At 53.4% G+C, this 15,089-nt stretch overlaps 2 protein-coding genes across 3 annotated transcripts in view; both read left to right on the top strand.

Annotated features, from left to right (window-relative positions):
• The first annotated feature begins 5,282 nt into the window (after positions 1-5,282).
• Guk1 (guanylate kinase 1) lies at positions 5,283-13,482 on the top strand. Its single transcript, XM_006997216.4, has 8 exons — positions 5,283-5,489; positions 10,452-10,565; positions 10,889-10,930; positions 11,280-11,376; positions 12,005-12,143; positions 12,224-12,308; positions 12,843-12,928; positions 13,161-13,482. Exons 1-8 carry the CDS (start codon positions 5,429-5,431, stop codon positions 13,194-13,196), a joined length of 660 nt encoding a protein of 219 aa, XP_006997278.1. The 5' UTR covers positions 5,283-5,428; the 3' UTR covers positions 13,197-13,482.
• A 139-nt stretch (positions 13,483-13,621) lies between these two features.
• The window catches only part of Gjc2 (gap junction protein gamma 2), a 9,126-nt gene continuing 7,658 nt past the window's right edge, over positions 13,622-15,089 (top strand). Inside the window, exon 1 of one of the 2 annotated variants that reach the window (XM_006997213.4) lies at positions 13,622-14,195. The gene's annotated coding sequence lies outside the window, so the exon portion shown is untranslated. Of the gene's footprint in view, positions 14,630-15,089 lie in introns of both variants that reach the window. The other variant, XM_006997214.4, reaches the window with a different exon arrangement.

Genomic DNA, 15,089 nt, shown 5'->3' with positions numbered 1-15,089 from the left:
TCTACCAAGCAAAATTAGTCCCCAGGAAGGGCACACTTGTAAAGGCAGCATCCTGCCCTCATGCCTCATTTCCACAAGGGACACACAAGGTTCTTTTTGTTTGAGAGGTTGATAAGGACTAAAACAGGAACTCCAAGTTGCAAGGTGTGCCAGGATAAGGACCTCTTCTTAGGGACTCTAGTGTGAACATTAGCTTCTCCTCCTGTCTTTAAACCAGTGGTGAGTTACAGTGAGGGTTGCTGTACTGGCTGCTTTTGTGTGTCAACTTGACACAAGCTAGAGTCATCAAAGAGGAAGGAGCCTCAGCTGAGGAAATGCCTCCATGAGATCCAGCTGTAAGGCATTTTCTATTAGTGATCAGTGAGAGAGGGCAGAGCCCATACTAGGTGGTGCCATCCCTGTGCTGGTGGTCCTGGGTTCTTTTAGTAAGCAGGCTGAGCAAGCCAGAGGAACAAGCGAGTAAGCAGCACCACCACCACCCCCGTCCCACCCCACCATGATCTCTGCATCAGCTCTTGCCTCCAGGTTCTGGCCCTGTTTTGACTTCCTGTCTTGAGTTCCTTCAACGATGGACAACAATGTGGAAGTGTAAGCCAAATAAACCCTTTCTAAACCATGCATCTTTCGGTCATGTTGTTTCATCATAGTAATACTGACCCAACTAAGACATTGTTCAAAAGTCCAAGTCCAAATTCTCTCCCTAGAATAAAGGCTCCTGTAAACAAGTTACATACCTCCAAGATACAACGGTGAGGCAGGTCCAAGTTAAACATTTCCACACCCGACAGGAAGAATGCTTTGTCCCAAGGAAAGCCCGAGGTGCATCAGGCAACTGCTAAATCCTCTGGATGTGGCACCATGTGTATACCAGGGTGGAAGTAGCCCTAGGCTACCCTCCCTACACAGTGTGACCAGTTGCAGTCTATGTGGGGCCATGGCTGGCATCACACACATTAATGTTGGCCCTACTTTTCTGGGATCTTAGCTGCGCCCCTACTCTGCGGCGTTGATGCCATCTAGGGGTTCAGGAACAGGTTAATTTCCTCTGACAATCAAAGAACTAAAAGGCAGGGGTGAGGCCTGGAGAAATGACTTAGTTGTTAAGGGCACTGCCTGCCAGAGGAACCAGGTTCAATTCCTGGCACCCATATGGTGGCTCACTACTATTTATAACTCCAGTCCCAGGGCATCCGAGGGCACCAGGCACACACATGCAGGCAGAACACTCATACACATAAATAATTTTTTTTTTTTTTTTTTTTTTTGGATTTTCGAGACAGGGTTTCTCTGTGTAGCTTTGCGCCTTTCCTGGAACTCACTTGGTAGCCCAGGCTGGCCTCGAACTCACAGAGATCCGCCTGCCTCTGCCTCCCGAGTGCTGGGATTAAAGGCGTGCGCCACCACCGCCCGGCTACACATAAATAATTTTAAAAAGAATTAAAAGCCTGGAAAGATGTGTTACTGGAAATATCGAGTCTTAGGAGAGCCATCATACGGTACCTGGGAAATCAGTGTACCCTGTTGAAGTTCTTATTTTTATTAATAAAAGAAGCTGAGAACTAACACAAACAGAGGCTCAAAGACAAAGGATGGCCTCAAACAGAAGCTCAAGGACAATTCATTAGTTTCAAAGGATTTCTTAAGGCAGGCAAGGTGTAATTTTCAGTGTCCTGGTGAATGAAAATGACGACGATGTGACTGTTCCAAGGTATGGTTGAGGGGAAGGATTTTATTGTAGATAGAGGAAGAGTACAGCCAGAGGCATCTGAAGGTTCCAGAGTGGGGGGGGGGGACACACGACACGACGGGACACTGAATATGTGTGAAGCAGACTGAACCAGGCCATGAGAAGGGCATGGTGAGGGTGGGGTGGTAAGAGGGAAAGACACTAGAAAGGGACAAGAGAGAGGACCAAGAGAGATGGTTGAAGAGATGGTTTTTACTGTATATATGAGGGGGAGTACAGCCAGAGACATCTGGAAGGGGCCAGAGCAGGGAGAGGAGTAGTAGGCTAGTCATGATCAGTGACTGAACCTGGCCATGAGAAGGGCATGGTGGGGGTGGGGTGGGGAGTAAGAGAAAAGAGAGGGACAAGAGAGAGGACCAGGAGCCAAGAGCAGACAACCAAGAGAGTGCATGGCCAAAATGGCAGGTTTTTATAGGACAGAGAACTGGGGAAGGGAAGGGAAGCTCCTGGGCTGGAGAGGTTTAGGGTAGGGGGCAGGGGTGAGGAGCAGGCAGAAGCCAGGATGCTAACACTGGGGACTCTGTAACAGGTACATGGGATGCTGAGACAGCGTGAGGCTAGCATGCACTTTGTATGCTAATAGGCACCACAGTTAGCCATTTGTCCTGAGTTTCTTTGGGACCTGAGACCAGGGAGGAAGGAGAGTAGCGAAGAGCCATGCTACTTGGGATAAGGCAGCTTGGAGGGCAGCCACCTGGCATCAAGCAGCCACATGATGGAAAGCGATGCTGAGCTTGGTCTCCACTGTCCTGATGTACACCTCTTGGTGTGCCTTTTACCCATGTTTATCTCTGTTCTTTTCTTGCGTAGACTTAGAAATTTCCTTCTCTTTCCAAATCCCTTAAAAAATTCTCTTATCTTTCAGTCTTGGAGAAACCAATTAAAAACAACCAAGCCATGGCTTGAACACCCTTCAGAAACACTTCTGCAGTGTGCCATCCCATCCAGGCTTCCATAAGGTCCCAGGGCACCATCTCAAGGCAGCCTTGTTCTTTACAGTGAGGGGACAAGAGCGAGTCCATTCCACCCTCCTAGAGAATATTCCCTCCCTCCCTCCCTCCCTCCCTCCTACTTGCCTGCCCCCACTCCCTTCCTTTCCTCTGTGTACAGTTTTTTTGTTGTTGTTGTTGTTGTTTTGGTTTGGATTTTTTTGAATAAAAATTAGGGCCATGATTGTAATCCCAGCATTTGGGAGGCAAAGCCAGGTGAATCTTTGTGAGCTGGAGGCCAGCTTGGTCTACAGAGCGAGTTCCAGGACAGCCAGGGCTACACAGAGAAACCCTGTCCTGAAAAAAACAAAAAATAAAACAAAAAAGTAAAATTAGACAAAAATATTTATTATAAAGTCAGTGCATTTTTACTTAAGGATTTCACTTGCAGTTCCTTCACTGTGTTGGGCACAGGCAAAAGCACCTTGCCCTAAGTACTGCTGTTGTGACTTCAGATTCCATTTTACCCGCAGGATGAAACAAAGCTCAAGTTCCCAAGCTCTTGGGGAGCCAGGGACTTTCCAATAACTGACCCACTCCTCCTTAAACAATAGAAACAGCCTGTTGTACATCGTTAGTTCTCTAGAAATATGATGGCTGTTCCTAACAACAAAAAGAACAACTGAATCTGATTAGTTGAACTGGAAAGCTTGCATTCTGTGTTTCGTGACAATGATGAAACACTTAAGGAAAGTCTCTAATCTTTAAACCCTGATTGGAGAAAATTGTAACTGTAACTTAGCACAGGTGTTTGTGGGTTTTGTGACTTATAAACCCTTCAGCCTGGGCTGGTGGTTGCGCAAGCCTTTAATCTCATCACTCGGGAGGCAGAAACAGGCTGTGAATTCGTGAGTTCTGTGAGTTTGAGGCCAGCCTGGGCTACAGAGTGAGTTTCAGAACAGGCTCCAAAGCTACACAGAGAAACTCTGTCTCGAAAAACAAAAACAAAACAAAACAAAAACTCAAAAAACAAAACAAAAACCCACTTCAGTCCCTGCTCTGGGCTGCCAGGAGAAGCAAGGCTCCGGAGTCCTTGTCCTGCAGCCCTGATCATCATCAACCCTGTTCACCTGGTGGTTTATTAAAGACTTGGCTGTTTCATGAGCCCATAACTGATGTCTCTCTCCTTCCTCGTGGTGCACAGCAGACATGGTGTTAACAACTGTCCCTCTAGATCACCTTCTTACTCAAAGCTCAGGATTTCTCTCCAAAACAGCTTTGTGAGGGAAATGGTGTTTAATTCAGCTGTGCTGCCCATGTTATCACAATTCTTTAAGTTTTGTGTGGCCTTGAATTCACTATGTAGACTGAGCTGGTCTTGAATGCCCAAAGGTCAGCTTGCCTCTGCCTCTCAGGGCTGGAATTAAATGTGTGTACTACCACACTGTCTTATTTTTATCTCTGCTTGAATTAAGGACACTTAACAACTTCAGTGTTCTCCATCTGAGATCTTTGGCATCCAATTTCTTAAAATTATTTATTTATATTTCGTTTTTGAGACAGGGTATCTCTCTGGCTGCCCTGGAACTCACTCTGTAGACCAGGCTGGCCTCGGATTCAGAGATCTGAGTGCTTCTGTACTACCACTGCCTGATGAAATAATTTAATAAATATTTATTCTGGTAAGGTACAGTGGGGCACATCTATCTATCTATCTATCTATCTATCTATCTATCTATCTATCTATCTATCTATCATCTATCTATCTATTTATTTTGGTTCTTTCCAGACAGGGTTTCTCTGTGTAGCCCTGGCTGTCCTGGAACTCGCTTTGTGGACCAGGTTGGCTTTGAACTCACTGAGATCCTCCTGCCTCTGCCTTCCAAGTACTGGGATTAAAATCATGTGCCACCACCGCCTGGTGGTGCACACCTTTTTAATCCTACCGTTCGGTTTGGTAGAGGTGTTTCAGGACTACATAGTAAGACCCTATTATGTGTATGTGCTTGAGCCTGAGTGAGTGTAGATGAGATCGTGCAACGTGACAGCTGAGTACTGAATCTGGTAACTCAGAAAGAGCAGCCTCTTGAAATGATTTATGCTGTAACAGGTAACCGGCTAACGCGAAGACGGACTAAATGGAGACTCGCTGATTTTTTTCATTGTTATTTTTAAATTTTATGTGCACTGGCGTTTTGCCTGAATGTATGTTTGTGTGAGGATGTCAAGTCCCCTAGATCTGGAGTTACAGACAGTTGTGAGCCGCCACGTGGGTGCTGGGAATTTGACGCGGGTCCCTTGGAAGAAGTGTCATTGTTCTTAACCGCTGAGACATCTCTCCAGCTCTTCGATGCTGATTTTTGCGGCGCTCCTCTCTGGGGTAGGCAGGGTCTGAGCCTAGGGAAAAAAAAAAGAAAAGCTAGTGTGGAATGAGGCGGGGCCTGAGGACACAAGGTCGATGGGCGAAATGGGCGTGGCCTGCGGGGGAGGACCGTGCAATACGCCTGCGCAGCAGTGCTGTACTCCCCCCCTCCCGTAGGCCCTCGCAGACCGACGCGTTGCTGTGACGTAGTCTTGCGGCCCTGATACGGAGTGGGCGGGGCCGGAGAGGGTGACGTAGTGTCGGCGGGCCGAGGTGGGAAGTGGCCGGCGCTGGCGATTTTGCGCACTCCGTGTGCGCGGCCGTGCGACCCTCCGGTCTGCCCTCGTGGGCCGGCGCACCGCTGTGACGTAGTCGTGCGGGCGGTCCCTGATGCTGTGGCGCCCGCTGGTCGGGCTGGCAGTGGCCGCCCTCGGTCGCGCCCCTGCGGACGGTGAGTGCGCGGTGCTGCTGATGGCTGGCTGCCCCTGGAAGGAGCGGGACTTGCGGCAGCGTGCTTCCCTTGCGCGCCGGCTCCAGTGACCCCTGTTCTTGTGGGGACGCCTGGCGAACGTGTTTTCCGGGTCCCCAGAACGACAGGGATAGGCACGCGGAGTTCCAGCCGCCAGCAAACCCGCGCAGCCTGTGCCCAGCCGGCGCTCTTCCTCGGCGCCCTGCCCACCAGGCTTCCCGGGCAGGCTCAAGCACCTTCTTCACCCTCCCGCCGTTGCCGGTGCTGGACTTCGGTGTATGCAGGCCCTCCTGACGCCTGGGTGTGAATATTGGGATTCGGCTTGCTCCGGGTCCGGGCTCTTAAAGCCACCTTTGGGCTTAATATTCCCAGGCATCATTTTATCCAACGTGGAAGGGGGCGGGGAAGCGGCCTCTGAGTGAGAAGAAGGCTCGTTCAGGTGGTGGCTGGAGGAGCAGGTGACATTAGCCACGTGGTATTGGAGGAGAGAGGGAGAAAGCAAATAAATGACTGGTCAGTCTCGGTTGGGGTCCAAGGAGAGAAGGATGAATGAGGTTTGCTTCTGTGGGTGCTCCTCCAGTTCACCTTTCGGGGGTCATAGGTTAGTTATGGGAGCTACCACTAAGGCGGTTTCCTGTTTGGCACTAAGGAGCAGAATTTCCTGCTATTCTAGCTCGTCTCTACCTATTTTACCCCTGCCTTCACCTATTAGGCTTTACGCCCCTTTGGATGCTAGCTACATCAGCCATTGCTGCGGTTTGCCTGGCCTTCTTTGGTGCGGCGCTGGGTCTTTGTTAGGAGGGGTAGAGGGGGACGAGTAGTTTTCTGGAGTGGTACATTTGAGGCAGTATATTCTGTTCAGCCACTCTTAAACTTTCTCTTCTGTCTTGGCACATACAAGATGTCCAGGCAACATGTTGGGGTAATGGGACGAAGAGGCAGGAGGGGTGGGAAGAGAGCTCTGGCACCAAAGGAAAGGTAGAAGGAGGGTGAGCTCTCGGAAGGCAGCTGTAGGCAGAAGGCTTCTTGCAGCATCCCTGATGACTCTTCTGGTTGGGCCTCAGTCTTCCCTGCCCCACCCTATCCCATTCTCCCTGATCCTGAATATGCTGGTCCTCAGTTTCCCCTGGCCTTGCCTGCAGCAGACCTCAGTCTCCCCTGCCCTGCCATACCCACCCCCTGCCTACATGTACTGGGCCTTAGTGTCCTTTGCCCTACGTACCCCGCCCCACCCCCGTTCTCCCTGGTCCTGCTGGGTGGGCCTCATCCACCCCTCAGACTTCCCTGATCCTCTTTCCTTAGTTTCCCTTCTACACAAGCCAGCAGAAGACAAACCCTGAAACATCCTAGGTCTTTCCATTTTACTCTCCTTGGGTTCCGAACCCTTTTTTTCTTTTATGTTCACTCTGCCTCGTAATTATGGCATCCAGGACCCTGTTCAAGATTCAGCGTGTTTTTTTTTTTTTTTTTTTTTTTTTTGTCCTTGATGGGAAGAGACACAATCAGAGATGAGTATAGTGCCAGGAAGGTGCAGCAGCCTGTTCATGGCTGGCTGCTACTCCTCCAGACTTCCTTGGGAGGCCGTGGTACATCCATGTGGCTCAGGTAGAAGAATCAGAAAGAAAATGCTTTGGTTGTTCTTGCTGCTGCTGTTGGAAGAGGCTCCTAAATCGTGGGGGTTTCAGGGCTGGGATGTGTCACTTACATCTGCCTAATGTTGTTCGTGTCTTCAGCTGTCAGGAGGGATGTGGTGACTGTGATGGATTTCAAGCCCTAGTGACCCTAAGGTAAAGACAGGAAGAGGCTGTGTAGGAAGTTGTGCCTGGAGAATATTCCAGCAGAGCATGTCCCTCCCAGTGCTCCTGTGGAAATCACTTGCAGCTTGACTTGTCTTACAGTTAGGGTTTGGGGCTCTTTGTCAGGTAATTGAAGTTTGGGACTGGAAGAGTGGAAGAGATTGGGGTCCAAAGGTTCTTCAGTGGTCTCCCCAAAGGAACTTGCCTCTGAGCAGCACACACTTCTGTAAAGGCGAGGGCAAAGACCAGATCTGAGTTTCTGACATTAGCTGTAGCCCTGTGTCGATGTAGTAAATGCCTGGTCACCTAGCTGCTGGTTAGAACCCCTCCATACGGCCCCTGCCAGGCCCCCACTGGGCTTGCTCTTGCCACTGTACCACATAGCTAGCTAGCCAGGGTCATCTGGTGTGGTCTGTGTAGATCCAAGCAAGCGTAGTGTCATAGAGGGTCACCAAGTCCTATCAAAGATCCATGAGCTGCATGTGCCAGATAACACCTACTGGCACTCTTCAGAACCAAGGTACCAGCAGGGTAGAGCTGGTGTCCTGTGTCTTCCTGTCTCTTGTGGTTCAGGCCCAGGAGGACAGAAGTTACACAGTGTGACTCCTGAGAGATTAGATGGCTCAGCAGGGGTGCAGTAGGGAGTGCAGGAGTCAGCTGTCGAATGTGTCTGCATGTGCATGCCAGTGTCCATCCTCCCCGTCTGATCCTGGCCCACAAGGTGTAGGGTTTTGTCAGGTGAGGGCTCCCACAATTGGCAGAAATGAGGATTCGAGGCTGGAATCTGGGTGATAACTAGCTCATCATTGCCTAGAGTTGGAAGCAGGGTGTATGTAGAGTGAGGGATGGGTGCAGGCTGCTCCATTGTCTAACGGGATGGCAGATCATCTGTTTCCCCCACGCTTGTCCCTCACTCATGTGCTCTTATTGGCTCTCCGACCTGGAATCCTTTTCCCAGAAGCTTTCTTATCTCATGCACTTTGGAGCATCTCTCTTAGCTTTGGCTCTTCCCTATTGTCATGGTACATGTTCCTCTTTGAGTCTCAGCTCTTCTGTTCTCAGTCTCTGGAGTACACCTGTGCAGTGAGCCTACTCAGCCCCACGGTGAGCACTGCATTGAGCTCCTTTTAAGCTCAAGGGAACCAAGAGCTCCAGACGTGGGCCATTTGGAGCGTGCAGATGCGTCTAGAACCCGTATTGGCAGCTGCAGGTCACAGCCCGTGACCATCACAGGGAGTTTGGAGCCAGCGCAGCACCTCAAGGCGCTCTCATCCTGCGTGCCTGATGCAGTAGGCAGAAGGGAAGGCAGCTTCGCAGGAGCTGGGCTGTGTGGTTTTGTAGTGCACACTCTGAGGCCGGGCTGTGATGGAAGCAGCAGGGGGGGGGGGAGGGGGCTCGGTGACCAGGGAGGAGGGTACTTGTGGGAAGGTGGTGATGAGTTGTGGGTCAGGGGAATCCTGGAGCCCAGTCAGGAAATGGCGTACCGTGGTCAGTGTGATTGGGCTCATACGCCTTTGGGGGAGAGCCAGAAGGGAGCAGAATTTTATTGAGGCAGCACGGATGATACTGAGTGAGTTTCTCTAGGTCTCCTTTACTGTGTCTTTTTGATAGATGGTCCTATGCACTTCCCAGGGACGTGTGTGTGTGTGTGTGTGTGTGTGTGTGTGTGTGTGTGTGTGTGTGTGTGTGTTTTCTCAATATGCACGTGTGATGTGCGTGTACCATACACATAGTTCTTATGCTCCTGTGGGTGACAGAATACCAGCAACACTGCTTTTGTAAGATTACCTCATGGCCTACATTGGGGATTAAGAACACAAGACTTCTCTAAGCTGATGTCCTTCCTGCAGCCTGTGCCTTTTGGACCAGAAGCTGTGTGGGCCTCACCCTTAGAGGCCAAAGGTGTTTGGGTTGCCAGGCAACCCTTCCAGCTCACAAGTAGCCTCCCTGGTCTCCCTCTGCCTAGACCTCAGAAGAGAGCAGCAGCCCAGGTCTCAGCTCCTGTGCTGGCTCTTCCCCATCTCTCAGGGCATTCCGATGCTGCCCTGGTTATTTGGACAGGTGTAGGTCTCAGGAGCAGGACAAGTAACTTCCTTTTCCTTCTTGCACAGTGGAAGAACAGGGCTGATCTCTTTGCAGCCAGTGCAGGCAGGGGTGGGTGCCCCAGGGATTTATTGTTCAGAAGGGCGGGGTATGTGCTTGGCAGAGATTAGTCCCCAGTCCCTCGGTGTAGAGCAGCCATTGACTCTTCCCCGGCTACCCACAGAGGCTGCAGCACATCAAGTAGGTTGGTGGCATCCTGGGGAGGCAGGAGGGCCTTCAAAGACAGGGTCCTGGCTGTGTAAATGAGGGCCGCCTGCTCAGAGGCCAGGCTGGAGGGAGGAATAGGGGGTGATGTGGGGCTGGGTGCTTAGGCATGAGCTTGGGAGCAGGTGAGATCGGTCCTAGGGTGATGTTAGAAGAGCTTAAGGATAGGAGGCTCAGGCCCCAGATCAGACTGATGGAGGAGGTTTCTGCTGTGCTTTCATACCTCACACAGCGGCTTCTCCCTGGCAGCCCCTGGCAGCCCCTGGCAGCCCCTGGCAGCCCCTGCCTGCCCCATATGATCCCTGAGCTGCATTCACTTTCCCCTTGGGAGGCTAGGGGGCGCTGTTCCAACTCTTGGCAGCTGCTTGTCCTTTGCAGACAAGTCAGAGATGGTTGCATGTCTAGTGGGGAAGTTTCCCAAGCAGGTTTGAATTGAACAGACTTGAGGATGCTATGTTTGTAGGAACAGGGACAGGAAATTTCTATTTCCAGACTTGGAACTCGCAGTGGGCAGTGCCATTTATGGGCACCAAAGGCCAGGCTGCAGGTCAGATTCTGGAGGGCAGCCTATACGGGGTGGGACCAGTGAGTGCTGCATTGTCTGTTTCTGGGTCACTTGGCCTGTGGACATCCTGTTGGGTGTGGGTGAGGCTGGGTGTTGGAATCCTGTCTCTCTTCCTGCCCGTGTTTACCATCTTGCCAACTGACTGCTGCTGAGGAGGGTTCACTTTATATGGGGATGTTGCCCTTGGGAGTCCCTCATGCCTCTGCCTCCTATAGAACAGTGCCAGGGTACCAGTGAGGGCAAAGCCCCTCATGTCTGATGCCCCTCCTCTCACAGGCATGGCAGGACCGAGGCCAGTGGTGCTGAGTGGGCCGTCGGGGGCAGGGAAGAGCACCCTGCTCAAGAAGTTGCTCCAGGAACACGACAGCATCTTTGGCTTCAGTGTGTCCCGTGAGTGCCTCAGGACCCCAAAGGGCAAGGAGCTCAGAGGCTATCCCAGCATTGGACTACACCTAGAGTTCCCAAGTGCACCCACCCACCCTAGGAGATGTTCTCCTTAACCCCGTTACCCTCTCCCTTCCCAGGGCCTCCATCTAGAGTAAGCATCTTGGCCCCAGTGACCTCTTGAGATCTGCTCTGAGCTTTCCACTGGCTGTAAGCACCCCCTGCCGCTGTACAGCCAGAGGACTGAGCAGGCCTGCAAGGGGAGACCTCGGGTAGGGTGGAAGGGTTGGACATCCATCCCTTCAGTGTGTGATAGGTCTTTTTCTTAGATACTACAAGGACCCCACGACCTGGCGAGGAAAATGGCAAAGGTGAGCTGACCTGCTAACCCGAGGGTCTCAAGAATGAGCTGGGGGGGGGGGGGGAGAGAAGTATGGGGTTTGCTCTGTGCCTTGGCTGTAACAGAGCTCGGTCCCAACAGGAGAGCATCTTTTGCCTTTGGGTTAGTGGTTTGATTAGAGTCTGTGCACCATCAGAGTGAGGGCTGGACCTTCTGCCTGCCTGGTATATGGCAGGGGCATACCCCTTTCCCATGGAACCTGGCCATTTCTAGTCCCCCAGCGAGGACAGCCATAGCAGTCCTGTGTAGGATGGAGAGAGGTGCCAGGCCAGGCAGGTCTGGGCTTTGGGTATCCTCTGAAAAGCCTTCTTCCTCCCCAGATTACTACTTTGTGACCAGGGAGATGATGCAGCGTGATATTGCAGCAGGGGACTTCATCGAGCATGCTGAGTTCTCGGGGAACCTGTACGGGACAAGGTGGGCTAAGTTTGGTGTGGGCCCGGGGTCATGGATCAGGGTAATCCCAGAATTGTGGCAGAAGGAAGCTCTCCAGCCTGTCCTCTCTGTCTTATGATACCCTTTCAGTCTCCTGCCTAGACTGGGATGGCTTGCTTTCCCCCTAGTCTCTGAGCTTAGCTAATAGGCTCCAGGGAACAGGCAGGCCCAGTCATGTCCCAGGCTCATCTGTCCTTAAGCCATCCTGTGTGGCAGGAGCCACGTGAGATAACCTTACATAGGAAAGGTAGGCAGTGATGGGTAGCTCAGGCCTGACCAAAAGCCCAAACTTTGTTGGCTTTTGGCTGCAGGACAGGTACAAAGAGCTGTGCTGTGAGATGGCCTGACAGAGCCAAGGGTGTGCTTGGATGTTCTGGGAAATACAGAGGATGCTGGGTTCACCTGAGCCTCTGCTCTACCCAGGCCAGGCCCAGCATGGGCCATGGGGAGGAGGGGACTGAGCCTTAAGAGGCTACCAAGGTTCAAGGTTTCACAGCCAATGCATGTATTCCTGAGGATGGCCAGCAGGCAAGAACTCATGTGGGCTTAAGGGCCAGGGTCTTCCCTTGGTCCCACCGAACATCTGCTCACTGCCCTTCCCTGCTCCCAGCAAGGCGGCTGTTCGGGCTGTGCAGGCCATGAACCGCATCTGCGTGCTAGACGTCGACCTACAGGGCGTCCGCAGCATCAAGAAGACTGATCTGCATCCCATCTACATCTCTGTGCAGCCCCCCTCGATGGATGTGCTGGTGGGTACCTGGTGTGGGAGACCCGCAGGGCAGGCCCCGAGACCTGGAGAATCCTGACCCAATAAAGGCCTGCATTTCAGGAGCAGCGACTGCGGCTGCGCAACACTGAGACCGAGGAGAGTTTGGCCAAGCGGCTGGCAGCTGCCCGGGCTGACATGGAGAGCAGTGAGTGCGGTCAGACCACTTACACCTCTCCGAGCGTGCGGCCAGGCCGTTCACCTGGAGACCGGGAGAACCGAGGCAAAGATGGAGGAGTCGCGGCCCTCTCTGCAGAGCCTTGGAGGGCCACACTCCTCTTCCGACTTGAGAGTGTTGTGGGCATCTTTCTGCAGCTGGGCTCTTGCTTCTGGGTCTGAGCTTGGCCCGCATGCAGACACCGTCCTTGAGACCTTTTGCTGTTACCCTGTGTGCATATGGCAGCCTGCCTGTCACAGGCAGTGCCAGTTCTCAGGAGAGGCCTGGGGAGGGGGCAGTGGTCCATATTCTAGTACTCAGAACCTGATGGGAGCAAGCTCCCCCCCCCCCCCCCCCCCCCCCCCGCCCCGCTGAGGTTCTCTAGTGGAGGGGAAAGAAGAGTTCCATCCAGCCCGGCCATCCTTCTGCAGTGGCAGGCAAGAGTAGCTAGGTTGTTGCAGTGGTGTAGGCACAGAACGGGCCAGCTTCCATGTGTTCCTGACTCTTGTCTTGTCCCATTCCCAGGCAAGGAGCCTGGCTTGTTTGACCTGGTGATCATCAATGACAACTTGGATGCAGCCTATGCAACATTGAAGCAGGCGCTCTCCGAGGTGGGCCCCTCCCCACCTGTCCTGTCTTGGAGCGGTCCCCTGCACAAGCTGTCCCACGAGTCCAGCAAACCCTGCTGAGGCCAGGGCTCACCCCGTGGCGCACTCGAAGCAGCTGAGGCTCTGAGTACAGGCGCAAAGTCCAAGAGTCCCTGGGGGCCAGGGGAGGGCATGACACCAGCCCTCCCTGGTTCCCTGCCTCTCCTGACTTTCTGTTTTGCTTCTTCTTTGGCAGGAAATCAAGAAAGCTCAAGGAACTGGCCATGCCTGAGGGCCTGCTTCATTCCAGAGTGCTGCCTGTGCCCCACATATGCTTGGGTTATGAGGTGGGGTGGTCTTTGCCAGGGCACCAAGGACTTGTAATAGGCTTCCGCTGTGGAGTAGGAGGAGCTGCCCCTTGTCTGGCCACATGGTGGCTCTTCACCCTGTACTGACTTGCCGAGGCTAAAGGACTACGCTATGTACCCACACCTGTCCTCCCTGGGCTGTCCCTGTCCATACCCCTGTCCCTCCTGCTGGAGCAGGACTGACATTCTAATAAAGTAACTATTGGGTTAGAGTGTCACAGCCTTCCACACTGGGCTACGACCCTTGGCTGCCCACCCCTACCTGGTCAGCCCATATGAAGCTGCCAGGGGGCTTCTGCATAGGTGTCTGGTGGCCCCTGTTGCTGCTCATATCCAGGGTCCACCGGTCATCAGAATGCTAACTAGGGTTGATTGTGGTCACTTCTTCCCCTGGGAGCCCGACAACTGGGACAACCAGCATGGTTGGAATGGGGCTCAGCCCCGGAGAACCTGGTACTGCTGCCTTTCTGAGCTATCTGGGGACTCAGGGCGGCAGGCACCACTGGCCAGGAAGGAAAGTGCCCGGCCACAGGGGAAGGGCATGAAGAGTCATAACGCTGGCCCTGGAACCTATGGGTGCTGTGTGCGCCTGTCCTTGTGTAGAGCCAGCCAAGCCCCGTCTGGGCTAGTAGAGGGGCAGAGCCTGGGACCTTTGTAGAGGTTCTAGATCTGAGCTCTAGAGCTTGTAGCGGGGTGCATCAGTCCTGAGGGAGAGGTCTAAGTTGAGGGTGGCTGTCCCCCCCTCCTGCCCAAGATGAGACATTCTGAGTGTCTGAGTCCTGCTGTCCTCCCCTCTTCCTCTGGGCTCTCAGCCCAGGCTGCCTGGCTCCGCCCAAGAGAGCAATCCCTGCCGTGAGGGCAGTGGTTGTTGCCAGCTACCCCCACCCGGTGGCCAGCCACAGCTCTCCCTTGTGCATCTCCAGGTGAGGCCGCTCCTGGGACAGGAGGACTTGGGCAGATTAGGTGGATGTGGGTGTGAAGAGGACAGGCAGGTGCCCAGGCAGAAGTAGCCAGAGAGACCGGGGAGCCCTGGGCTGCCTCCAAAAGTACAGATGTTTCTCAAGAAGGGTGAGCCAGAACTTTCTGGACCTCAAGTGAAGGCTGGGGAAGAGAGGGCCAGGACCTGCCTGGGCCCCCAGCAGGCCTGTCCAGCTCCTCGCTGCTCCACCCCCAGGGACAATCATGGATTCAGACCCTGGGGGGAACAATGGAGCCCTTGAGGGCCCCTCCTCCATCCCCCATTGTGCTTGGTGGCGAGAGGTAGCCCTAGCCCGGCAGTATGCCCCTAGAGAGGACCAGCATCCAGCCGGCAGGTGGAAGGCCTCAGCCAGAGGCTTGCATTTCCAGCCTGGAAAAGGTAGGGAGGGCACCACTGGGGTTGCAGATAGGCAGGGCCTTGGCTGCTCTCTACTCTGATGGCTAACGTGGAGTTTTCCAGGCTCCTGTGTCCTCGCTGGCCTCTCAGGTTCTGTGGGGGGTGCCACAGGCAGCGCTACTCTGGGAAACTCACTGGAGCTCTGGCTAGACCTTGTCTCACTGGATTAATGGACCCCTGGGGTGTCCATCAGCTTGGGTCCAGCTGGCTTCGGAGCTCTTTTTGGGTAACTAGACCCATGGTGGGGGGAGATGGGAATTAACCAGTGAGCCCAGGGTGCACTCAGTACCTCCCCAGCAGCTGAGACCCCTCAGGCTGTTGTAAGATGGGCCAGTCCACCCCAGCCAGTTGTAGTATGTCCAGGGGGTCAGAATGGGCACCAGGCCCAGTCTACTCAAACTGAACAAACTTCATTACCCACTTGCCTGCTGCCAAGCAGACC

Source organism: Peromyscus maniculatus, chromosome 8 (genome assembly GCF_049852395.1).
Source record: "Peromyscus maniculatus bairdii isolate BWxNUB_F1_BW_parent chromosome 8, HU_Pman_BW_mat_3.1, whole genome shotgun sequence".
Taxonomy (NCBI): Eukaryota; Metazoa; Chordata; class Mammalia; order Rodentia; family Cricetidae; genus Peromyscus; species Peromyscus maniculatus.
The sequence above is the reverse complement of the archived record's forward strand: the minus strand, read 5'-3'. Positions and strand labels throughout refer to the sequence as shown.

Bases quoted from the DNA above. Each gene is read 5' to 3' on its own strand.
- Guk1 (XM_006997216.4), top strand. From the start codon at position 5,429: ATGCTGTGGCGCCCGCTGGTCGGGCTGGCAGTGGCCGCCCTCGGTCGC. The intron at 10,566-10,888 runs GTGAGTGCCTCA...TCTTTTTCTTAG, and splicing joins CTTTGGCTTCAGTGTGTCCC to ATACTACAAGGACCCCACGA. The intron at 12,144-12,223 runs GTGGGTACCTGG...CCTGCATTTCAG, and splicing joins CCCCCTCGATGGATGTGCTG to GAGCAGCGACTGCGGCTGCG.